At 46.3% G+C, this 25,690-nt stretch overlaps 1 protein-coding gene across 3 annotated transcripts in view; it reads right to left on the bottom strand.

Annotated features, from left to right (window-relative positions):
• Window positions 1–25,690, bottom strand: part of ANO2 (anoctamin 2) — a 371,758-nt gene that overhangs the window by 345,128 nt on the left and 940 nt on the right. Inside the window, exons 2-3 of one of the 3 annotated variants that reach the window (XM_017975875.4) lie at window positions 3,619–3,803; window positions 2,033–2,359 (exon numbers count right to left, since the gene is read on the bottom strand). In XM_017975875.4, the coding sequence (XP_017831364.4) occupies window positions 2,033–2,359; window positions 3,619–3,803 (512 nt within the window). Of the gene's footprint in view, window positions 1–651; window positions 731–2,032; window positions 2,360–2,951; window positions 3,149–3,618; window positions 3,804–25,690 lie in introns of those variants that run through there. The other 2 variants (XM_054238042.2, XM_054238043.2) reach the window with 2 other exon arrangements.

The following is a 25,690-nucleotide window of genomic DNA, read 5'->3' on the forward strand; positions in this document are numbered from 1 at the left end:
ACTGCCTCCCAACTGAGCAGCTGAAAGAAGCCCAGGCCCCTGCTCCCTAAGACCCAACAACAGAAACATGCACTGAAGTTCCCACAGTGGTAAGTTCCTGGAACTCAGATGCAACTGTACCTTGGAGAGAGCATCCTAGCAGACCCCATTTGAAGCCACCAAGTGAGCTTTGGGTTTCAAAAAGTGAAAATCAGTACTCATATGACAAGGAAGCCTAAAGGATCCCTAAGAGAGCACCCTCTTCCTACAGGAGTGGAAAGACTAACCCAAGAGGAGTGTGAAGACACTCTGGCAAAGCAGCATAGGCCAGCACCACGAGGCATGAGCCAAGACACATGCCATTCTGCCTGGGGACAGGAGCAAGGATGAATGACCTCTGGAGATCTCTTCCAGTTTGAGGAGAGCATTAACCTGAATCTTATAAGGCAGACTTCTGATGAAAATGGCACCTCAGGGCTTAGCGTGACACCTTTTAAAATCATGAGGAGCATTTATTGAGCATCTGCTATGTAGCAGACATTGTGCGGGAATTTTCGTTGCCCTATCTAATGATGAGGCATGTTTAAGTACAACCCACCAAGACATCTATTATTTTGCAGATAAGGGACCTGAGGCTCAGGGAGGTCACTCATATCCTCAACTGATACTTACTAAGCACTTATATGTGCCAGCGTCTGTCCTGGGAGCTGGGATGTACAGTGAAACAAACAAGATCTCCGCCTTCATGGAGCTAGTGGGAGCACAAAAAGAAAACAACAAAAATATGTCTATCATTGTTATTCCAGGTAGCAATGCTGATTGTGATGAAGAAAAGTAAGGCAGGATCCTGGCCAACGTGCTGAAACCCCGTCTCTACTAAAAATGCAAAAATTAGCCAAGTGTGGTGACGTGTGCCTGTAGTCTCAGCTACTTGGGAGGCTGAGGCAGGAGAATCACTTGAACCCAAAAGGCAGGGTTGCAGTGAGCTGAGATCTGCACTCCAGCCTGGCAACACACCAAGATTCCATCTCAAAAAAAAAAAAAAAAGAAAAAAGAAAAGTAAGGCAGTATCAAGGAACAGAGAGGAACAGGATAGGAGTATTTTGGCTAGGATGTTCAGGGAAGATGTCTAGAAGGAGGTGACATTTGAGCAGAGACCTGAAGAGAGGGAATGTGATATACAGGTCTGAGGAAGAGTGCCCAAAGCAGAGAGGGCAATAGCACAAAGACCTGAGCTCAAGCTGACCAGTCCACACCCAGCATAAGGCCAGTAGCCTGGAGGAGGGTAGGGAGGGTGGGAAGGGTAGGATTGAGTTTGGGGGAAATGGCAAGGGAAGGTGATTTCTAAAGGATCACTGTGGTGTGGAGAAATGGATGGATATATGAATGGACAGATGGATGGACGGATGGATGGATGGATGGATGGATGGATGGATGGATGGATGCATGGATGGACAGATAGGTGAATGGATGGATGGATGGGTGGATATGTGGATGAATGAATTTCCGTGGATTCCCTTGCACTGACTGGAGGTGAGAGTGTCTATAGGTTATAAGTTGATAAAATATGTCCTATGTATGTTCCAACTCAGTTTCCAAACACATCTCAAATCAGCTCCCTCAGGAGGCCCAAGACAAGCACGTTCCTTAGTAAAAGAGATTGATATAGAGGAATTTTATTCCAAAATTCAATAAGGAAACTAGGTCTTTGTCCCAAGGAAACCATATGGAGAAGGCCACCGCATGTGGCCTGAGAATGTCAAGAAGAAATTTCTTGCCTTTAATCTCTAACTAGGCCAACTCCCAACTCCCAAAGAACAGACTGGCACACCGCCACCACCACCACCGCTTCTACCTGGAATGCCCCAGGCAGGACCACTAGCAATGTAAGACTCTTTCTCAAGTGCTTGGGAAAGAAAACCTGGTTTCTCCAGCAGGGAAAAAAAAAAAGTCCAGAACAAAGCCTAGGGGCTGTCAAGTGGCACTGCTCACCGGGAGCCCAGTTCTGTGGTGCCATTCTATCTCCAAGACCCTGACCACCCACCTGACTCACCTCCAAGTCCTTCTCAAGCTCCAGCCCAGCCTCCATCAGATTGTGCTCAAATTCCTCCCGCTGCTCCTTCCTCTCCTCCTCCAGGGCATCGAGTGGCCCCAGTTCAATGTCACCTGGGTCCCCAGCATGGGGCTCCTTGCCCATCTCCCCATTGGAGATGATAGCCAGTGAGTGGCCCAGGGAGCCTTGGGCCAGGTGCGCCCCGCGTTTCCGGTAGTGGTAGGCGAGCACATAGTCGACCTTCCTCTGGTTGTCATGGAAGTGCATGCGGCTAAGACGGGCCTCCGAGGACACAGGCTCATTAGCATCCAGATAGTTGTTGATGACCTGGCCAGAAAGAGAGGAGAGGCGGGGAAAGGTCTGGTGAGCAAGGGGTGAGAGACAGAGGAGGCTGACCTATGCTCCAGGCATGGGGAAATGGACTCAGAAGCAAGCCCCGAAGGCCCAGAGGCCCCCACAGCCCCCAGTAAAAGGACCTAGTAACCTAAGTTAATCTGTCACACTAGTTCACAAAGCCCTCCACCCACCTGTTGACAGTCTGGGCATCGGTGCCTTCACACATGCTCCAGCATCCATGCATACACACACACACACACACACACACACACACACACACACAGTTACCTGCAGCAGCAAACCCCTCACAACTGTACCTACTGCCTCCTCACACATAACCACACGCCCACGCCTGCACACATACACACTCAAATACAGTCACACAGTCACATCCACCCTTGCCTCTGTGCGCCAGCACTCCTGCACCATACAGGTGGAGGAACCTGTGTACACATGTATCCACCCGAGTGCGCTCTGACACACCACACCCTTCACAGGCACCATGTCCCACACACACTCACCTCTTTGCCGATCTGCCTCTGCCTGCAAATACACTACATATTTAAACATACACAATACTCACGGGCAGGTTCTCTGGATCCATTGGAACAAAGGTCAATTTCTAGTTGCCTGGCCCGCCCCTACCCGCCCATGGGAATTCACCAAGCACTATTCACAGCCCCACATCCTCCTCTCCGGCCACTGGTGAGGACCCTGTCAAAGACAGCAGCAGGGAACTGACTTCTGCTCTCTTCCACTCCAGAGGTGGGGAGGTAGAAAGAAGAGGAGGAGAGAGAACACGGTGAAGCCCGGGAGGGACCCGCCTCTCCCCGTGGGTGTTTCCCTGTTTATTACTGGTTTGAAATCCAGCTGCCTCTGCAGCCACCTGAGAGGTCACCTGGGCAACCAGATGAAGCTCCAGGCACAGGGGAGAGACTCGGAGCCACCACAGCAGAGAAGACTGTCGCTCAGGCCGGCAGGAGGGGAGCCGGGGGTCTGCAGACTAACAGGCAGCTTTGGCTGGCCTCCCATGCCTTCTGCTTTCCCGACCCTGCTCTGACCAGAACAGTGCGCTGGGAAAGTATGCCTGACTTGGAGAGAGAAGAGAAAAGGCCCTACTCAAACCCTAGGTCTCTCTCTCTCTTATGCACACACGTGCTCCCAGTTGGAGGGTCCCCAGTCCAGAGGCTCCATGGGGGCCTCCAACAGCACTGGCCTATCCCACCACCCCACCCCTGCCCAGTACTCACAGAGCTGCTTCGGGCGCTCTCTCCACCACAGGGCTGGCCAGGATCTCTGCTGGAACTGCCCTGCAGACCTGGGGCCCGGGGACTCGGCATCTTGAGATACTGCTGTCCATGTTTGGGGCCCTGGCCCCCTCTGGCCCCTGCCTGAGGGCTTAGCCGGCGTGGGGAGCCAGGGAGCAGGGGGATATCTGTGAGAGGGAAGGACAGGGAGACCAAACAACCTCAGATGAAGGAAACCCGAGACACTAAGGTACTGAGTATCTCAGTAGCCCACTTTGCTTCACAGCTGCCTCCCTGGTTAGTCCCTATAGCCCAGGTGCACACTGGCCACAGGGGAGGGAGTATGGAAAAGGAAGTGAGGCCCCTGATTGCACACACACACACACACACACACACACACACACACACACGGCCGCCTGGAGCCACCAGCAGGAGCTCCTTCGGATCAAGGCTGTCATAATCTCTCATAATTCCCAGACAGGAAAGGGGTGGCATGGAGCAAGCCAGGGTGGTGGGGGGCACTGCCTGGAGAGACACCTTGAATTAATGCCAAAGGCTTAGGCCTTGGGTCTCTCCCGCAGCAGCAGCAGCAGCAGCAGCCAGCACCCCAGCCAGCCCCCACGTCCCTCGGGGAGACAGCAAGGACAAACAACGGGGCCCTCTGAACGAAGGACTGTCCTTCAGTGTCCTTTCAGCGTTCTCACACGCCTGCTGCCTCTACCCAGTATGATCTTCTCAGCAGGAGTGCAGGACTATTTCAGAAAAATTCCAGCGTTGTCCCTGAAGGGAAAGGTCCTCAGGAGGTGGAATGACTGAACGTTAGAATTGTAGGGGACTGCGAGATTAGATACTCCAGCTGCACTTTGCACAGACCCCACTGGAACCGTGAGTTGCCAAGGTCTCAGGGCAGGTCAGACTCAATCTATTCTCCCTTCCGAGAAACACTTTCTAGCAAAGCAGCACAGCCAGTACCCCAGGCTGAAACCTCAGCTCTGCCACTTGCCAGCTCTGTGACCTCTTTGTGCCTGTTCCCCAGCTGTAAAATGAGAATCTCAAACTTGCAGGATTGCAGTGAGAATGAGAACCAGAGATCATGCCTGCAAAGCATCCTGGGCACTGATTAGCCTGAAGGCATGTGATCAAAGGCTGTGATTAGAATCGTGAGTGTTTGCATTCCAACCTCCAAGTGAGCAGAAGTAGCACCCCGTGCCTCCAATCAGCCCCGAGCTCGCGCTCAGTGAATGAACGAACAAAAGGCATCTCTTCAGGTCTGCTGAAACAGAACTCCTGGCCCTTTGCCAACTGGTGGAGCAGCCCCTAGGTGATCAGCCCTCCAACGCAGTTTCAGGGGGCCTAGAACATTGGGTCCCTGCACTTGAGAAACATAATCTCTTTATGAAGAGAGAGCTGACATGCACGAAACACAATTGTGACCAGCAGAGGAAAGCTTTCATCATTTCTTCCTATACTGGGAGCTCTAGTCCACACTGTGGGAGGCCAGAAAGACTAAGAAGTCCACGTAGGCTTTCAGGGTAATTGAGCCAGAGCTGGGTCCTGGAGGGTGGGCAGCTTCTGAAAAGCCAGGAAGCAGGGGAGGCGCTCCCTAGGGAGACAGCACAGAAGGGCAGGTGTGGGCACGCCTTGTGGGAGGAAAATGAAAACTCAGGACCCCATATCACTCTGCTGAAAGGAAAATACTAAGCCGAAAGCTGAGTCAGGCAAGACACCACCTTTCCTTTTGTTCGTAAGCAGACAGCTACAGAAAAAAGGCTAGATAGCTCCACAGGCAGCAACTCTATATTCACCTTGTCCAAAGTGCAAGACGAATACATCATTGACAATCCCCCTACCTGTTCCTTTTCTCTTGCAGCAGGCAGATTCCCACAGCCTCCCTCCTTCCCCTCCAGCCTGCTTTTCGCCTTTAAATCTTGAAGCCCTCTTTGGAAGAAGACACAGACCTCTCTCCCAATCACATCCTTAATGTTGGCAAAATAAACTAAATTGATTGAGGATTGGTTTACATGCGATAAGGGCTCAGACTCAGGGCACTAAAGAAGGGGCTTCCTCCTTACGCCCAATCTTGCCTCCTCCCACTTCTGTTGCATCGAACTGAGGACAGAAAGTCAACACCAGAACAAAAGTATGCCAAATTGCAGGGTTTATTGCCGGCGACCACGGAGGACTCACGTCTCTCCAACCCATGGCCGAGAAAGAAGAGTGACAAGACCTTTTTATACCCACAAAACCACCTTGGGAGTGGGGGTGAGGAGCGGAGATGGGAATGAAAGCTGTCAATCACCTCCTAGGCTGAGACGAGGGTGAGGGGGCTCCAGATATTCCAAGGGCCAGGGGACTTTTGTCATTCCGATTGCCACTTAAGTGGTTTACAGAAGGTCAAGATAAACATTAGTTTATACATTATTTGGACAGGTGTGGGGTCCACATAATTTTAGGTTACTTGGCACAAGGATGGAATTATCTAGGGGTGCTTACTTTGGTAAACAAAGGCCAGCAATTCTGGCAGTTACAGAAAAGAGAAAGTATGCAGCTTGTCCTCTCTTTGCATTTTGCAAGGTAATCTCAGTAGTTTACAGAAGCCATGGCTAGCAGTCATTGTGAGGAGAATGGAAACAGTTTTCCCATTTTAAAATGGCATTGTACTGGTTCTAATTCTAGGCCAGCTATATCACATTTCCCTTGAGTCTTTCTGCATACCCGCCCCCAAAGTGCCTGAGAACAGAACTTGGAACAGAAGGACTCTACCCCAGAGAGGACCTCGAAACCTCTAGAGACATGTCTGAAAAGCCCAAGGCCACTGGATACATCGATGGGGCACATGATAAAGATGAAGCTCACTCAAGGGCCACCTTGCCCTGGCAGCAGCAGATTTGGACCAGTGGCTCAGGGCAGCTCAGATTCAGGGGCAATGCAAAGCTTTGGTCCAGGAAGCACCATCCCCTAAAGGTGACACCTGGAGTCTGAGGCTGGCATTCAGGGCCTTCACTAGCCATCACAGCTGCTCCCCCCACTCGCTCTCTTGACACACGGATCTGGCCGCCTAGGGACTCTGCTTCCCTTCCCTCCATCTCCCCACAAGTGATTAGAGCACACGACATGGTTCAGCCGTCCCAGCGCTGGAGAAGCACTCCAGGCAATAAACACACAGATGTGGAGAGACACAGAGAGCTGGCTTCCCACGTGAGAGGCTGAGGGGAACGTGAGTGACGCCTGCCCTCAGGAAGGGTGGGGCAGGTGAGCACGCGCCTTGAGAACTCCCTAAGAAGCTTAGAAGAGGTGAATGAGGTCAATGAGAAGTAAAGGCCGTTGTACACAGCCTGTGGAACATGTCACCCACTGGGAAAGAAACTTTCCGTCGCTCACCGTCGCCTCGGCTCTCCTTCCATGCTGCCTTGAACAGCAGGTCCTTGGGTGTTCGTGACAGCAATGCTGTGAAGATGGGGGCATGCCTTACCCATCTCTAGACGGAGGAGCTGGATGTTCCCAGGGCTGGCCTGGGCCTTTCTCCAGGCTCCGACTCTCTCCCTGGCACTCTCATCCACGCCAGAGACCCTCATTGTCACCTCTCGCTGATGACACCTTGCTCTCCTGCAGGCACCAGGTCCACACATTCCCCTGCCTGCTGCCTGCTTGGCTTCTATACTTGATGTTGCCCAGCCCCTCCAAGTCAACATGCCCAAATTCAAACGTGTGGTCTTCTCCAAAACGGGATTCTTTTTCAGCAGTTCCTGCTCCTGTAAATGCTTCACCCCACACTCAGTCGATGAGCCAGAAATCTAGAAGCAGCTTTGATAGCCGTTCTTCCTCATGCCCCGTATCCAACTTGGCACCAGTCCTACCAACTGTACCCCTGAAATATCTGCCAAAGCCCTCTGTTCTTCACCCCTCCATGAGTCGCACCCTAGTGCCGGCTCTTGGCCTCCCTCACCTGGCAGACATGATGCCATCCTAACAGGTCTCCCTGCTCCCTGTCCCTCTTCCCCACAAGGCAGCCAGGGGCCCTTACAAAACGTCCATCTGGCCATGGCATCCTCAAGAGCAGAAACTTCGGGGGCTCCCATGGCTCTGGGGCTGTGACCCTGCATACTGCCCGCCAGTCTCCACCCACTTTCTCCTGGGGGGTTCCACCATACAGCTCTGCTCTAGCACAGCACGCTCCCCAGCCCAGCATCCTACACGAATTCTTCCCTCTGCCTGGACCACGCTTTCCCACCCACTCGTCATCTAGTTGCGGGCTCTGTACTATTTTGGTCCTTAGGGACCCAGAAAATCCAAAGCAATCCATTCTTGTTTGAAAAAGCTGCTAATCAAGGTGTAAGGTGGGAATATTTAAATACTACTAACAAAGCTAATTTCCTTCCAACCTAGATGTAAGTAAGGTTCCACAAGCTGCGTGGTGCAGGACTGGGAGGAGGGGCAGGCCAGAGGACCCATGTGGTGTTGTCGGAGGAAGCCTTCCCCACCAGCACCCTGCCCCAAGGCAAGCCCACACGGAGCCAGGGACTCCTGCCTCCTGGTCATTACACTGCCACAATTTTGGGAAAAAGAATGCATTTTCTCTGAGCTTAGTTTTTACTTCCATGAATGGGAGAGGGTGTCATTGTTATATCTTTTCCTCATAAAGTGAGTGTGATGATACAGTAAGAGGAAAAAATAACATTCCTTGGAAGTATGTGAGCTACGGAAAATGCACAGGACAATCATCCAAGCCTACTTCGGGGCTTCCGTGCTGCCTCCGTCATCCGTCTCTTCTCCACTGCACTCCAGCTGCTCCGCTTCAAGTCCCTGGAATTCCCTTTCTCTCCCACCCCACTGCCTGCTCACCACCCGCTTCCTCCTGGAAGCTTCCCCCAGACTAAGCAGGAGAAGCACTGGCTGGCTGTCCCCACCATTAAAACAAGTGGATTTACTCATCAGGGATGACCACACCCTTTTCAATCCTTTGGGTAGTCTTGGCTGTTTTGTATCAGTGGCCTCAGGCAAGACCTCTGTCTCCTCTAACTGGAGCCAACCTCACCACCGAGCAGGACTGCAGGTACTGAAGAGGGAGACCCAGGCTCCTCAGATCGACTTGCCCTCTGACTATCATGCTGCATTTCAGTAGAAGACAAGGTTGACCCACTGGCGCCTCCGGTTTTACCTTCCTATGGGTGACAGGCTAGGCCTTGGGGAAACTCTCCAGAAGGCACTATTTTTACTTAAAACAAGATCACATCAAAACCTTTTCACATGTGAGTCCTAAAACTGTAAACCAGAATCCTTTCGTATGTGATCCTGAAACTGTAAACAGAAACCTTTTCACATGTGGGTCCTAAAACTATGAACCTAAGATTCTTCCGCCTGTAATATCTAAAGTATAAACCTACATAAAGGCTGAACCTCCCTTGTTACAGGAGCTGGGCTTTGGACAAATTATGCCTGGGCTCCCGGCCGAATAGTAAACTCCTTCCTCCTGTGTTCGGGGTTCGGGAAATCTGTTTCCCGCGGCCGCTCCTGCTACAGTACCTACCTTAGGTCACTCTACAGAGGGAGATGAAGAAGGGGCAGGATCAGAAATGTTGAGAGAAAAGAGCAGAGACTGAAAGATGGAGAGGCCCAAATCCCAATGAAAAAATAGGTGGAGCTTGTTTTCAGAGTCTCCCTGCACCAACCCTTCCGAAATCTCCTTCCAGAGCCTGCCCGAAGACCCTCCTCAGCTTCTGTCCCGTCCACTGTCCGTCTACCCTCAGGGTCATCCAACACCCATTTCCTCATTTAACCACTGGCTTTCTTGCTAATCAGCTAATTTACACCAAAGTACAAACAGCCCATGCTGATGTCCTGAGATGATACTGATAAAAAGCATATTGAAAATGTTAAAAGGCTCTGCAGATAGCAGGAGCCCACATGCTGATGGGGCAGAGGTCGTAGCCTGAAGGCATCGTCTCTAAGGGAGTGAGAGGCAGGAGTTCTGGCTGGGACCTCTAAATCATGCTACACCCCCAGACAGTCTGGCAGGAAACTTCTAAGGTCACTGCCGAGGTAGAGAGCTAGAAAGGCCCTTCTGATCAGGGGACGGGGCAGGCACAGAATGTGGAGAGCTAGTGAGAGTGAGAGAAGATTGGCATGTAGCCGACTGGAAACACCAGAGTCAAGGAGACCAGGAGACACAGTCAGGAGCAAGACGGGCCCAGATTGTGCAGAGAAAGGGCAGGAGGTGCGTTCACTACGCATGGCGTTGGGGGCGAGGTGAGTCAGCAGGGACCTAGGCAGCTTCCAGAGCCTCCAAGAGAGACCAGCAGCAGCAGGAGGAGGTGTCCTGAGGAAGCCGGACTTCCAGGGGATTGGGCTTTTCCTCCGAGTTTCCCTCTTGGCATCGTTACTGTCTCATTCCTGACTCCTGGCTGCTGAAGTATGAAAGGCCCTGAAATGAGGGGCCAGCTCCAACTCCAACCTCCCAAAGCCACAGCTTCCAGCAAAACCAGACAGGCCCTGGGCTGCCCTGTGGGGAGACAGAGCATCCGCACTCTCCCAGGCTAGCACCAGGGTCTAGGCAGCCATGGTCATGCTGAAGGGACGCCCTGGTAGGAGCCTCAGAGAGCCCTGAGTGCTTTCAGATTTGAAGGCCCCCCCCCCACCCCTCCTCGAGTGCCCTCGGCACTTCATTCCAGATAGGATCAACATTTACACCCAGGTCTCGTCCTGCTTCCTGCATGAATTGAACCCAGGACAATAGCCAAAATTTGAGACTCAGGCACAGCACCTCCCTTAGCCTCTGCATACAGCCACGGTAACAGGACTGCTTTCCAGGTTCCTCCCTAAACACACACACACACACACACACACACACACACACCCATTTGCAAATGCGCCTCTTGGGTTCTGCTTGTCTTATAACCTTGGCTCAGAATTAACGCTCTCTCTACAGTGCTCATGCTCCCCTTTCCTCACGAAGCCACCACCATAGTTTGCATCCTCAACTTGTTCCCCTCTGATACAAGCAAGCTGGCTCCCTATTGCTAATTTTGCTTCTCTCCCATCCTGGGCTCACAGTGCAACTACCATTACCATTTTGAAATAATCTGACCAAGTTATTCCCATTCTGGGACTTCCCACTCTTCTTAGGATGAAGACCAAATTGTCTAACATAACATACAGGGTCTTTCACGATCGAGTTCATACCTACCTGTCTGGACCACTGCATCTCCCAGCACTCATCCACTGCTGGCCTTCCCCTATACCCTCATTGCACACACCATCATGCCAGGCTCCAAGCACAGCAACTGAGTATTCTTTGGGAGGTTGGGGTGGAGAGGATATATAAGCAATATTTCACATGTCTGTTCATTCATTGCAGACCCATTGAACTTGCCAGGCATTGTATAAAACACTGGGAATTAAAGCTAAACAGAATGTGGTTACTTCCATCAAGCCCTAGGAATCACAAAGAAGCAAGACCTATAAGGAGAGAAGGTAGACTAGTAAGGAAAGATAGACTAGTAAGGAAGGAAGACTGGTGGGAAAGCAACTAATAAGAAAAGAAGGTAGACTAGTGAGGAAGAAAGACTGACAAGGAGATAACTGAGTAGGAGGAGAGTCAACGTGGAAGCTTGAAGAAGGGCCCACGGAAGCAGAAGCCCTCAGCTCTGCCTAGGGCTGTCAGGGAGGTTCCCAGAGGACATGGCTTTTGCACGCATCTAGAGGAGTTAACTAGGCATCTACCAATGGGCAAGGGAGGAAAGGAGACTCCAGGGAGAAAGGCAGTGATTTGTATGATCCCTGACAATGGATCTCAGGCTTGGCTGGTTGAGATCATGGCCCTCCTGAGAGCAAGGACCACAAGCCTCCTTCCTCTCCTTTTCTGTCCAGAGTCCTCAAAGCGGGCCAGCTACCTGGTGGGATTTGAGGGGCACAGAAAAGGCCCTGCCTGGTGTGTAGTGCACTTTCTAACATGGCCTACAAGGCCCTTTAGCATCTTTCTTGTCAAGCTTCCCCATGCCATCTCCTGCTAGTGATTCTTCACTTGTGCACATATAGCCACACACATACAGAAACCTCCAGAGAGACTGAACTGCCTGCAGCTCCCAGAAGGTAACTGGCTTTTTTGTTTCTTTGGTCTTTGGAATTATTTGCCCTTTTGCCTCTAAATCTCTCTTCCCGACCCTGCAATGACCCCAAATCCCCCTCTGTTAACAAGGTTCACAATTTATAATAACGTTAAAGGATTTTAAGCAAAAGAACAAGATAATTAGATCGCATGAGAAAGATGGCCCTGGCTGTAGTGAGGACAAACTGAGTGCCAGGAGAAGGATGGATAAATGGGTGGGGGGGTGGGGGGGGTGGATGGGTAAGTAGGTGGGTGGGAGGTGGGTGGGGGGTGGGGGGGTGGGGGGTGAATAAATGGATGGACAGATTCATTTTTTTTTATTATTTTTTAACTTTGTGGCCCTGTGTCTAGAAAGAATGGGCAGATTCCTAACTGCTTTTTTGATACAGGTACCCTTTATAAAATTCACAACATTTTATTTCATTGGTCACACTGCTACTCGAACCTTCCATTGTCTTGAGGCTTACAAACAGCTTGGCATTCAAAGACTTGCACACACAGCTGGCTGTTACATGTCTCTGCTGCCAAATCCCTTTAAGAACATTCCTCTTTAGTTAAACGTGTCCCCAGACTGATGCTCGCTTTGTGCCTATGCAGTTCCTTCTTTTTGGAATGTCCTCTCCACTAATCTAAGTCCTACCCAGCTAAAGTCCTACTCCGATACCAAGTCTTCCCTAACCACTGAAGAAAGTCCTCTAGAAGTTCAGAAGATTTGCCTTTTCTATCTTTGTATTCCTAGCACTAGGAATGCAATAAGAGCTCTAAAAGCTTTCTGAGGTGACGATGTAGGGAATTGAGGAATCCTTTCTTATGAGTGAATTTTGAAACAGGATAAATTCCCTCTGCTGAACTGAACATAGAACTGCCCTACTCACAACTACAGCGCTAATCGCTCACGCCTTACATGGGTCAGGCACTGTCTTAAACGCTTTATATGTACCAATGTATGCAATCTTCATAACTCTGTGAGATAGGTACCATTGTGGTCACCATTTTACCGATGAGGAAACTGAAGCACAGAGAGGCCAGGTGAGTTGTCCAAGATCACCAGCACACTCACAGTCCACACTTTTCACCACCAAGCAATGCTATGCAAAAGGAAGACAAATGGCCAACATTACTTGGTAAATCCATTCCTGAATGGACATTCTTAACATCCCTGGCCCTTTAAAAAGAACTTTCTTACAAATAGCATTCGTAGTCACTGTTCAGACCCAAGATCCTAACAGTTAAGACCAAGAAAATAAGAATAGGAGAGAATTACCTTATTGAGAATGCAACTGAATAAGAAATTCATTTCAGAAAGTACTTCTCTCAATGACAAAATCTACAAACTGTATGAGTTGCCTAAATGAAAACTACTCATTGGCAGCCCATCCTACAATGTAGTTTGGAGTGTGGCTGATGAGATTAAGGTACAAATGCCCCTCGTTGTCGGCCATGAGGAAGCAGCCAGTCTACAACACAAAATTGGTCAAAACTGATCTGTTTGCTCATTAATCATCACCTGTTTAGCAACTGATTTGCTCTGTCTCTCTTCCATTGATATCCTGGGTGTACTCAGTGGGTTTCCTCCATGTCCCTCGTCCCTCTCCACCACCATAAACATCTCCCATCTCTTCCTCCTAGGTGTAGCCAAGATTGATGATGTCTTTCTTATTCTCATCTCTCCAAAGAAGGAAAAGGTTTCTCCTACCCAAAACGGACTGGGACTGAGGCTAAAGCCTGAAACAGCTCTTCCAATCATAGCTCCCACTCTCAGCCTGCTGAGGCCTTTGGAACTGGGTGAGATGCTGGGGGTTATAGAAGGATGCAGCAGACATGAGGGATAGGAACGATCCTGAGAATTTTATAAAATAAAGACCGGAGAGAGATCCAAGATGGACGTCTAGCAGCAGCTCAGGGTTGCAGCTCCCAGTGAAGGCGCAGGGAGTAGTGGACGCCCGACTTCCAGACAAATTTGTGTTGCTTACGGACCAGGAGATTCCCAGCAGAGGAGCCCCAAGGGTCGTCAGTGCGACTCTTTTGGCCGGCGCGGCAGTTCTCAGTGCAGAGTATGCGGGGCTGGGTGCCCTTTTAGTTGGCGTTTGGAGCTCCGAGAAGGCAGAGTCACCCATTCAGCTGATTGGGACGGGGACTGAAGCCGGGAGCCAGACCAGGAGATTCCCGGGCAGAAAAGGGCCACGAATCTCAGCGCAGCTGTTTCAACCAGCACGGTCGCTGCACGGGAAATTGCACAGATGCCGGCGCCTTTTCGGTGGGATCTGGGGCACCTGGGAGAGAATCGACCGTTCTATTAGGAAAAGAAAAAAAGGGAGCTCGGAGGCAGGGAGCCAGGTGATCAGGCTCGGCTGGTCCCACCCCCACAGAAAGACGGTAATTGGCAACGCTGACGGTTGAGAGTTTCACAGCAAGCACAGCTGAACCCGGGAAGGTCCAGCTCTGTGGGGGAGGGGCGCCCACCGAAAGAAAACAAAGAAACAGAGATAACATCACCACCAACAAACTGGACGTCCACTCAGAGACCCAATCTGAAAGTCAGCAATTACAAAGACGGCAGGTAGATAAGTCCACAAAGATGGGAAGAAACCAGTGCAAAAAAAGGCTGAAAACATCCAAAATCAGAATGCCTCTCCTCCTTCAGTGGATTGTAGCTCCTCATCAGCAAGGGAACAAAGCCTGATGGAGAATGAGTGTGATGAATTGTCAGAATAAGGCTTCAGAAGGTGGATGATAAGAAGCTTCTGTGAGCTAAAAGAACATGTTCTAACCCAATGCAAAGAAACTAAGAACCTTGAAAAAAGGTTTGACGAAATGCTAACAAGAATAAACAATTTAGAGAGGAATATAAGTGAATTAATGGAGCTGAAAAACCTAACACAAGAATTTCATCTCAAAGTATGCACAAGTTTTAACAGTCAAATTGACCAAGCAGAAGAAAGGTGAAGACCAACTCAATGAAATAAAATGAGAAGACAAGATTAGAGAAAAAAGGATAAAAAGGAATGAGCAAAGTCTCCAAGAAATATGGGACTATGTGAAAAGACCTAATCTATGTTTGATAGGTGTACCTGAATGTAACGAAGAGAATGAATCCAAGCTGGAAAATACTGTTCAGGATATTATTCAGGAAAACTTTCCCAACTTAGCAAGGCAGGACAATATTTAACTCCAGGTAATACAGAGAACACCAAAAAGATATTCCTCAAGAAGAGCAACCCCAAGGCACATAATCGTCAGATACACCAGGGTTGAAATGAAGGAGAAAATGCTAAGGGCAGCCAGAGAGAAAGGTCAGGTTACCCACAAAGGGAAGCTCATCAGACTCACAGCAGATCTCTCAGCCGAAACCCTACAAACCAGAAGAGAGTGGGGGCCAATATTCAACATCCTTAAAGAAAAGAACTTTCAACCCAGAATTTCACATCCAGCCAAACTAAGCTTCACAAGCAAAGGAAAAATAAAATCTTTTGTGAACAAGTAAGTACTTAGAGATTTCATGACCACCAGGCCTGCTTTACAAGAGCTTCTGAAAGAAGCACTATACATAAAAGGGAACAACCAGTATCAGCCTTTCCAAAAATATACCCAAAAGTAAAGAGCATCAATATAATGAAGAATTTACATCAACTAATGGGCAAAACAGCCAGCTAGCATCAAATGGCAGTGTTAAACTCACATATATTATTATTAATCCTAAATTTAAATTGACTAAATCCACCAATCAAAAGACACAGACAGGCAAATTGGATAAAAAGCCAAAACCCATTGGTATGCTGCATCCAGACTCATCTCACATGCAAGGATACACAAAGACTCAAAACAAAGGGATGGAGGAAGACTTACCAACCAAATGGAGAGCCAAAATAAATAAATAAATAAATAAATAAATAAATAAATAGCAGGAGTTGCAATTCTCACCTCCTAAAATAGACTTTAAAGCAACAAAGATTAAAAGAGGCAAAGAAGGACATTACATAATGGAAAAAGGATCAATGCAACAAGAAGAGCTAATGATCCTAAAGACATATGCACCCAATACAGGAGCACCCAGATACATAAGATAAGTTCTTAACGACTTACAAAGAGACTTAGACTCACACACAATAATAGTGGGAGACTTTAACGTCACATTGTCAATATTAGCCAGATCAACGAGACAGAAAATTAACAAGGATATCCAGGACTTGAACTCAGACCCGAAACAAGTAAACTTAATAAACATTGATAGAACTCTCCACCCCAAATACACAAAACATACATTCTTATCAGCACCACATCACACCTACTCTAAAAGTGACTACATAATTGGAAGTAAATCACTCCTCAGTAATTGCATAGCATTTCACAGGTTTAAATGAAATATTGGTTGGCTGCTTGTTATTTTCCTCCCTTATTCCTTCCTGTGTCCATTGTTAAGCACAATTATTGGCATAAAAGAGGCTTTTAATTAATAAAAAAAGAAACATACAAGACCTATTCTGTGGGGAGAAAGAGCCTGCCATGGGAAGCCAGACTTAAAATATTATGATTCTGCAACTGGAAAAAGACACATGGGGACACAGACTAGTTCTCAACATTGGATATTCACTGGAATCCTCCAGAAAGGTTAAATATTGATGTCTGGGCTTCACCTCCAGGGATTTGGACTTACTTTGTCTGGGTGATTCTATGATATAACCAGGATTGAGACCACTGGACTAGAGAATCACTAACGGAATCAAAACAGTGAGCAGATCTAGTCACAGATCTTGAAATATTAGAAGAAAGAAGCACCACCATTTGGGTGGATTTATAGTTCGCTAATGACTAATGATGTTGAACATTGTTTTATGTGCTTATTTTAGCCATTTGAATATCTTCTTTGGAGAAATGTCTGTTCAGAGCCTTTGCATATTTTAAAATTAGGTTCATCCCTTTATTGTTGAATTATAAGAGTTATTTCTATATTCCAGATAGAAGTCCATTATCCGATATATGACTTACAAATATTTTCTCCCATTCTGTAGGTTGTCTGTTCAATTTTCTTGATGGGGTCGAGAAAAGCACCTGCAACCCAAAATGCTCTTTTGGAGCATTTTTAATTTTTATGAAGTCCATCTTGTCTATTCTTTCTTCGGTGTGTTATGGTTTGACAATTTGTGTCTTTTCCAAAACTCATGTTGAAACTTAACTGATGTAGTAGAATTAAGAAGTGGGTCTCTCTGGGAAGTGGTTAAGTCATGGGGGTCTGCCTTCACGAATGGATTAGTACCGTCATAAAAGGGCTCGAAGCAACTAGCTAGACCCTCTTTTTGCCCTTCTCCTCTCGTGTAAGGACACAAAAACCAAGTGCCATCTTGGAAGCTGGGAGCAGCTGTCACCAGACACTGAATGCTGACACCTTGATCCTGGACTTCCCAACCTAGAGAACTGTAAGAAATAAATTTCTGTGCTTTGTAAGTAAGCCAGTCTCTGGCATTTTGTTAGGGGCGAGCAAACTGAGACAGGCGGCTTGTTTTTTGGTGTAACATTAAGAAAACATCACCTAAACCAAGGTTGTGAGGATTTATTCCTATGTTGTCTTCTAGTTTTATAGATTTAGCTATTATATTTACAGCTTACGATTCGCTTTGAGTTAATTTTTATGTATGAGTAAGGAAAGGGTCCAACTTCATTCTTTGTACGTGACTCTCTAGTTGAATTCAACATAATCTAAGCTCCAGAATTTTTATAGAATTATTTATTTTTTGTTTGTTTTTTGTTTTTTATGAGATGGAGTCTCACTCTATTGCTCAGGCTGGAGTGCAGTGGCACAATCTCAACTCACTGCAACCTCTGCTGCCCAGGTTCAAGCAATTCTCCTGCCTCAGCCTCCTGAGTAGCTGGGATTACAGCCGCCCGCCACCACGTGTGGCTAATTTTTTGTATTTTTAATAGAGATGGGGTTTCATCAGCTTGGCCAGGCTGGTCTTGAACTCCTGACCTCATCATGATCCACCCTCCTTGGCCTCCCAAAGTGCTGGGATTACAGGTGTGAACCACGACGCCCGGCCTAGAATTTCATTTTCATAGAATATTTACTTGTATGCAACATAATCAAAGCTCCGGAATTCTATACCACAAAGTGATGAACACTTAGGTTGTTTCCGTATCTTGACTACTGTGAACAATGTTTCATTGAAGATGGCAGAGCAGATATCTTTACCAGGTACTGATTTTACTTCCTTCAGTATACACCCAGAAGAGAAACTGCTGGGTCATATGCTCATTCCATTTTTTTTATTTCTTTAGCAACTTCAAACTGCTTTCCACAATGACTGCATTTGCACCAACAGTGTATGAAGGCTCCTTTTTCTCTACATTTTTTTCAAAGAGTTATCTCTTTTTTATAATAGTCATCCTAACAGGTATGAGATGATATCTCATTGTAGTTTTAATTTGCATTTCCCTAATGGCTGGTGATGTCAAGTACCTTTTCATATACCTGTTGGCCATTTTTATGTCTTCTTCGGATCGTCTGCCTATTTTTTAATTGGGTTATCTGTATTTTGGCTGTTGGGTTGTGTGAGTTCCTTATATATTGTGAATATTAACTTCTTATCTGATATATGGTTCACAGATATTTTCTTCCACCTCATTGGGTGCCTTTTCATTTCAGTTTGGTGGTGGTGGTGGTGGTGGTCTCTTTTTCATGGGTCACTTATTTCTATTTCTTTGTATGTCTAGCAAGTTGTATGGTATACTGTACATTGCAAATGATACAACATTATCTTCCCTATCAAGAAGGTTAGAATTTTTTTTTTTTACTGTCTAGCAGGGAGCTCAATTACCGGCTGGGTTGGTGTTTGTTGTTATTCTTAGGGTATGTTGTGGAAAATCCAAGGTGTTTCTCAAGATGCTGTGATCTGTTAGGGTTCAGTCTCTAAACTCTGTCTTCCCTACTGATCTTTTCAAGGTTGATCTTAGTGTTCTTCAGGGATCATCCAGAGTAAATTTTTCTCTACCGTGTGGTTCTTACTCCTAAAACGAAACCCCTGGGGGCCTCAGCTACATGCCTGGAGTGTTGGAACACATGTGTTAGGACACGGTCATGAGGTCTTGCCACTCTGGCTGGCATGGACTCTCAACATCTCCCAGAACTGCTCAACCTCTAGCATTTCTGTTCTGAGCTCAGTGCGGCTTCTCTCTGGCAAACTTCATGTGCCTCACCCTGAGCATGTGAAGCCTCACTCTTAGCCAGGGACGCATGAAGGGTCCCCAAAGAGAACTCTGGGCACCCCCTTTCACGTACATTCCTTCTCTCGTGTTCTTCCCCATAATTTCCAGCCATTTAAGCTGCTCCAAATTTTTATCTCTGTCTCCTCAGTTCAGTGGGATCCTTTCCTCCACATGGACTCCAGATCCTGGGCCCCCGTAAACAGCCTGCACTGAGAGGGCTAAATTTCTGTTCTCTCAGGGATTATACTTCCGTGCTGGTTGTTGTTCAGTGCCTGAAAATAATTGACTTACATATTTTCTCCAGTTTTATAATATATGACAGAATGTCTATCATACCATGACCAGTTATTCCATTATTTCTGGAAGCAGAGGTTCATGACGTCAGGTTTTTAATCAAAAGTCATTTTGTTAGCAAATAGTTTCAAATTTAGATTATTGGCAAGGGCCAAAAATAAATGACATTCTGCTGTCAATTCAAAAGTGATCCTCATACTTTTTTCAAAAGCAATTATTTTATTTTATTTTATTTTATTTTATTTTATTTTATTTATTCATTTATTTTTGAAACAGACTCTCACTCTGCTGCCCAGGCTAGAGTGCAGTGGTGCGATATCAGCTCACTGCAACCTCCATCTCATGGGTTCAAGTGATTCTCCTGCCTCCCAAGTAGCTGGGATTACAGCTACATGCCTGGCTAATTTTTGTATTTTTAGTAGTGATGGGGTTTCACCATGTTGGCCATGGTTGGCCAGGCTGGTCTCAAACTCTTGACCTCAAATAATCTGCCATACTCCTTGGCCTCCCAAAGTGCTATGATTATAGGCGTGAGCCACCACACCTGGCCTATTTTTTATTTATTTATTAAGATAAGCTAAGATCCCAACCTTATTTCTTGTCCTGAGGTAGGACACAGGAGCACTTGTAACCAAGGCCAAGACTTCTCTTTAAAAATAACTTTGTTTCCTCAAGAATACTTGATTCAATGTAATCAATAGCTCCAGAATTCTAAACCACAAAACACAGAAGAGATGACTTTGCCTAGAGATGTCTCTCTGCTCTGCTTTTCGACGTTTCAGGTTGAGCACCTACTCAATGAAACACCCATTCATTGAGCACCCACCATGTGTCAGACTGCAGTATATCCATCCCTGCCTTTGAGTTTCTCTCCCCACCTGTGGTATGCAGAAGTGTGAGGGGGGTTAAATCTGTCAGGTTGGTGGAAAATTGGGAGAGGCTCTGTTAAGCAAGGCTTTGAAGTATGGGGATTTCACATGAACAGTCTCTCAGTGGACTGGGTTAATCTCTTATAAATAGTTTATTATTATCCACACTGATGGTGAAGGATATCATACATGTTGGAGTTATGCCCAGCTAGCTGATGTAACACATAGACTAAAAACTAAATGAGAATAAGACGTAACAAAAGTTCATTTATTGCTGAAGTGATAGTTCTAAGTGGGTAAACAATTTGGGGGGATGGCTCTTTTGCACATTGATTTTTAGAAACTCAGTGTGATGGAGGCTCTGTCAACTTTAACTATGACTTCCAACGTGGCCCTAAAAGCTGCCATGCCTGTTTTCTGAAAGGTAGAAAGAGCACAGAGGAACAGGCCTGGAAGGCTTCCAGGGACCGGGCCAGAGTAGCACATGTCACTGTTCAGATTCCTCTGGATAAAATTCAGTGTCAAAACCAACTGCAAGGGGGGCTAGGAAATAAGATCGAGATGTGTGCTCAGGAAGAAGAGGAGAACATGGATTTTGGTAGGCAGCTAGTAGTCTACCACAGGGCCCCACCAAAAATGAAAAGCTTGGTGTGTCATATTCACATCTTATATTGTGTTAAAGTTATAGATTTCCACAGCTGTTTCCCCAGGTAGGCTCTGAGATCTCACTTCAGGACAAGGCAGGGATGTGGTAAATGCTTATTAAAAGGTTTTTAAATGGATGGATGGATGGATGGATGAAGGGATGGATGGATGGATGGATGGATGGATGGATGGATGGATGGATGGATGAAGGGATAGATGGATGGATAGATGGATGGAGGGATGGATGGATGGATGAAGGGATGGATGGATGGAGGGATGGATGGATGGATGAAGGGATGGATGGATGGATAGATGGATGGAGGGATGGATGAAGGGATGGATGGATGGATAGATGGATGGAGGGATGGATGGAGGGATGGATGGAGGGATGGATGAAGGGATGAAGGGATGGATGGATGGATGAAGGGATGGATGGATGGATGAAGGGATGGATGGATGGATGGATGGAGGGAGGGAGGGATGGATGGATGGATGGATGGTGAGCTGTGTGACATTAGTTGGCCAACAGATTCTGTTGCTCCTTGAGGTTCCTCCTGGAATGCCACATATTGATGTTGTCAATTTAGAGAAAGATGCTTGCCTTCCCATTTGATATGGAAGGTGGGCATGCCTCCAGTACACCTATAAATTGGATCAAATCATTTAGGCACAAGTTAACTAAATTTAGCAGCATTTAGCATTTGAATTTAGTTAGATTCTGTAGAGCCCGTTCCTGCCCCCCCAATTCTTTTTTTTTTTTTTTTTTTGAGATGGAGTCTCGCTGTGTCACCCAGGGTAGAGTGCAGTGGCATGATCTCAGCCTACCGCAACCTCTGTCTCCCGGGTTCGAGCAATTCTCCTGCCTCAGCCTCCTGAGAAGCTGTGATTATAGGCGTATGCCACCATGCCTAGCTAATTTTTGTACGTTTTTAGTAGAGACAGGGTTTCACCATGTTGGTCAAGCTGGTCTCAAACTCCTAACCTCGTGATCCGCCCGCCTTGGCCTCCTCAAGTTCTGGGATTAAAGGCGTAAGCCACCATGGACAGCTGCCCCTCTGATTCTTAAACTGACATTGTGATCAATTCTCTAACATATGTTTTGGAAGTTGAAGAGCCACACAGAAGTGGTGCAAGTGGAGAGTCCTCCCCATCATTGAGGCACACACTTCTATAGCCAGGGAGCCTAAGCGTGCTTGCAGGTTTGCAGGCAAAGGAAATTTTCCTTCTCTGGTAACAGGCTTGTCTCGCTCCTGGGTTCATGCAAAACCACAATAACATACTACCTCACATCCATGAGGATGGCAATAATCAAAAAGATGAATAATAACAACTGCTGGTGAGTTTGTGGAGAAATCAGAACCCTCCTAAATTGCTGGTGGGAATGTAAAATGGTACAGCCACTTTGGAAAAATCATCTGATAGTCAAAGTTAAACTTATGACCCAGCAATTCCTCTCCTAGGTATACGCCCAAGAAAAATTAAAAGCATGTACACACAAAAACTTGAAAGTTCATAGCAGTATCATTTATAGTAATGAAAAATAGGACACACAAAGACCCATGAACTGGCAAGTGGAGAAACAAAATGCGGTCTGTCCACCCAAGGAAATATCCTTCAGCTGTAGAAAGGCATGAAGTCCTTGTACGTGTGACAATGCACCTTAACCTTGAAAGCACTATAAATGAAGAAACACAGACACAAAATGCCACATATTGTATGGTTCCACTTACATAAAATGTGTAGAACAGGCAAATCCATAGAGAGAGAAAGTGGATTTGCAGTTGCCAAGGGCTAGGGGGAGGGAGGAAAAGTGAGTGACTGCCATTGAGTGTGAGGTGTCTCTTTAGGATAATGCAAATGCTTTCAACTAGACTGTGGCAATGGTTGCACAATTCTGTGAATACACCAAAAGACACTGAACTGTGCACCTTTAAAGGTGGTACAGTTGGTATTTGAATTGTGTCTCAATAAAGCTGTTTTTCAACGGAACTCCTAGAATTAAAAATTATAATTAGAGAAAGAAAAATCTATTGGGTGGAATTAACAGCAAATTGGAGAAGGCAGAGAAAGGACCAGTGAAGTTAAAGATGAATCCAATAAAAGTAATCAAATCTAGAGAGCAGGAGACTGAAGACTGGAAAAGTTTAACAGCACCTCAGGAACTAGTGCGGCAATACCAAACAATCTAACACACATGTGACTGGAGCTCCACAAAAAAGAGAAGAAAAACACATCAAAAAATAGTTGAAGAAGGAAAAAATATAAAATATAAAAATAAAAAATAGTTGAATAAATAGTGGCTGAAGTCATCTCAAAATTTGTTAAAATACAACAACTTGTAACAACAGATTTGAGAAGTCCAGCAATCCCAAATTAAAAAAAAAAAAAACACCACACCTAGATACATCACACTACTAACAATCAAAACCGGGTATCGAATCTTGAACACCACCATATTAAAAAGAGATCAGACATTAATAAGATAATGAAGAATATTTAAATATGAATTTAGACTAGCTTCTCATCAAAACAATGAAGGCTCAAAAGAGTGATACCCAGAAGGCTGGGGGGAGTGTGGAAAAAAAGCTGTAAAACCATTCATCTATATCCAATGAAGTATCTTTCAAAAATAAGGATGAAATAAAGACATTTTTCATAAAAACACAAGCTGAGAGAATGTCACCAGCAGAACTGCACCTCAAACAATGCCACAGGATGTTCTCCAGCTGAGGGAAAAGGATAACAAGTAGAAATGTGATGAAGAATTCTTCATGAGAACTCTTCCTGATGGAAGTACCGTGTATTCCTTTCTTACACAGGAAGGAAAAAGAGACTCAGAGTCACTGCTCCAAATGGACTATTAGCCATCGAGTGTTCCCTATGCCTAAGACACTACTTTTAGAATTACAGGTTTAACCTATTCATTCGTTATGATATAAATTTTATGGTTTTCCAATAGCATTGTTTAAAGCCTAATAGGGTAGAGTGGACCAGAAAAGAATAAAACAAAAATATCCCTCTTTTAAAATGAAAAATAATATAATAAATGCTCATGTAATACTTAATACTCATTTTAAAAGCCTACTAAGGAAAATACAGTTCATTATGTTGGGCAATGTTTTACATCAATATCAACATGAACTTGTGATATTCAGTGTAGATGAACCAGTCTCCTTTCATTAGACAATGAGAGCCATGTTACTTATTGTCTTCCCTTTCCCTTTGAATGCCAAGAACATATGGCCTGAGCCACAAGACCCACACGACCTGGCTGGCTCTTTTCTCTCTCCCTGTTGATCCCTCTGCTGCAGCCACTTGGCTTCCCCATACTATTCCTCCACAGCCCAAGCAACCCCTTGTCATGGGTTCTTTTGCCTTTCCTTCCTTTGCTAGATAATTCTCCAGATATCTGCCTGGCTTGTTCCTTCATTTAATGCAATTTCTGTTCAAATTCAGCTCCTCAAAGAGGCCTTTTCCCTAACCACTTGGCTACAAATAGTGATGGAGAATAGACATTTCTTAACAGAAGATACATAAACAACCAACCAACATGAAAAAACACTCAGCATCACTAATCATCAGGGAAATGCAAATGAAAATCACAGTGAGATACCACCTTACTCCTGCAACAATGGCTATAACTAAAAAGTCAACACTTACCATAGATGCCGGCATAGATGTGGTGAAAAGGGAACACTTTTACACTGCTGGTGAGAATGTAAACCAGTACAACCACTGTGGAAAACATTACAGAGATTCTCTAAAGAACTACAAGTAGAACTACCATTAGATCCAGCAATCCACTACTGCGATATCTACCCGAAGACAACGAAGTCATTATGTAAAAAAGACACATGCATATGCATGTTTACAGCGGCTCAATACACAGCTACAAAGATAAGGAGCCAAACTGCCCATTAACCAATGCGTGGATAAAGAAAATGTGTGTGTGTGTGTGTGTGTGTGTGTGTGTGTGTGTGTGTAGAACAAGTCAGCCATGAAAAGGAAAAAAGTAAGTCTTTTGCATTATTGCAGTGCAGTAACTCAGGAATGGGAAACTAAATATCACATGTTCTCACTTATAAGTGGGAGCCGAGCTATGAGGATGCAAAGGCATAAGAATGATACCATGGACTTGAGGACTCTGGGGGTAAGGGTTGGAGGAGGGGTAAAGGATAAAAGACTGCATATTGGGTACAACGTACACTGTTCAGGTGACGGGTACACTAAAATCTCAGAATTTACCACCAAAGAACTTATCCATGTAACCGAAAAAATCCTGTACCCTAAAAACTACTGAAATTTTTTACACAATTTTTAAACAAATACAGATGGATTCTATTGTGTATTAGAGGCAAGATCCCCGTCCCTAGCAGTCAAATACCTGCTATCCATACGCTCTAGCAATGTCATGCATAGGGTGGGATGGGCTTCTCTCAGCCCGCAGAAAGGGTCCACAGGATGGGTACCTTTCCAGGAAATTAGACCCTTGTTACAAAAAATCATAGACACACTCCACAGTAGGCCCAAATGCCTCTCACCCTGCAGCCTTGCCCCACAATGGAAGATGAAGAGATGGCACACCTAGAAACTGGACTAGAACCTGAGGCGTCTGTTTGGATCCCACCCTTACCCCTCACAAGGCCTCCACAGTAAACCAGCAAAGTGGCTCTGGTCACCACATAGAAGCAACTCAGAGCAGAAGCAGTTGCTTGAAACTAACGAATCAGGTGCTTGGCTCCAGAAATACTGGGTGTGTGGCAAGACACACTGAGAGAAGAACATGAGCCCTGGATGCCCAGCAGCTGAGCCCGGGTGACAGAGCTGGGCAGGGGCTCTGATGCCAGGTCCCAAGGACAAAGGCCAGGCAGGCGGAGAGCCAAGAGGACCACAGTTCTCTGGAAGCACCTTCGCCTTGTGTGAGATCCTCCCTCCACCTGCTACCTGCCTTTGGGCTGAGATC

The sequence above is a fragment of the Callithrix jacchus genome, chromosome 9 (genome assembly GCF_049354715.1).
Source record: "Callithrix jacchus isolate 240 chromosome 9, calJac240_pri, whole genome shotgun sequence".
Lineage (NCBI taxonomy): Eukaryota > Metazoa > Chordata > Mammalia > Primates > Cebidae > Callithrix > Callithrix jacchus.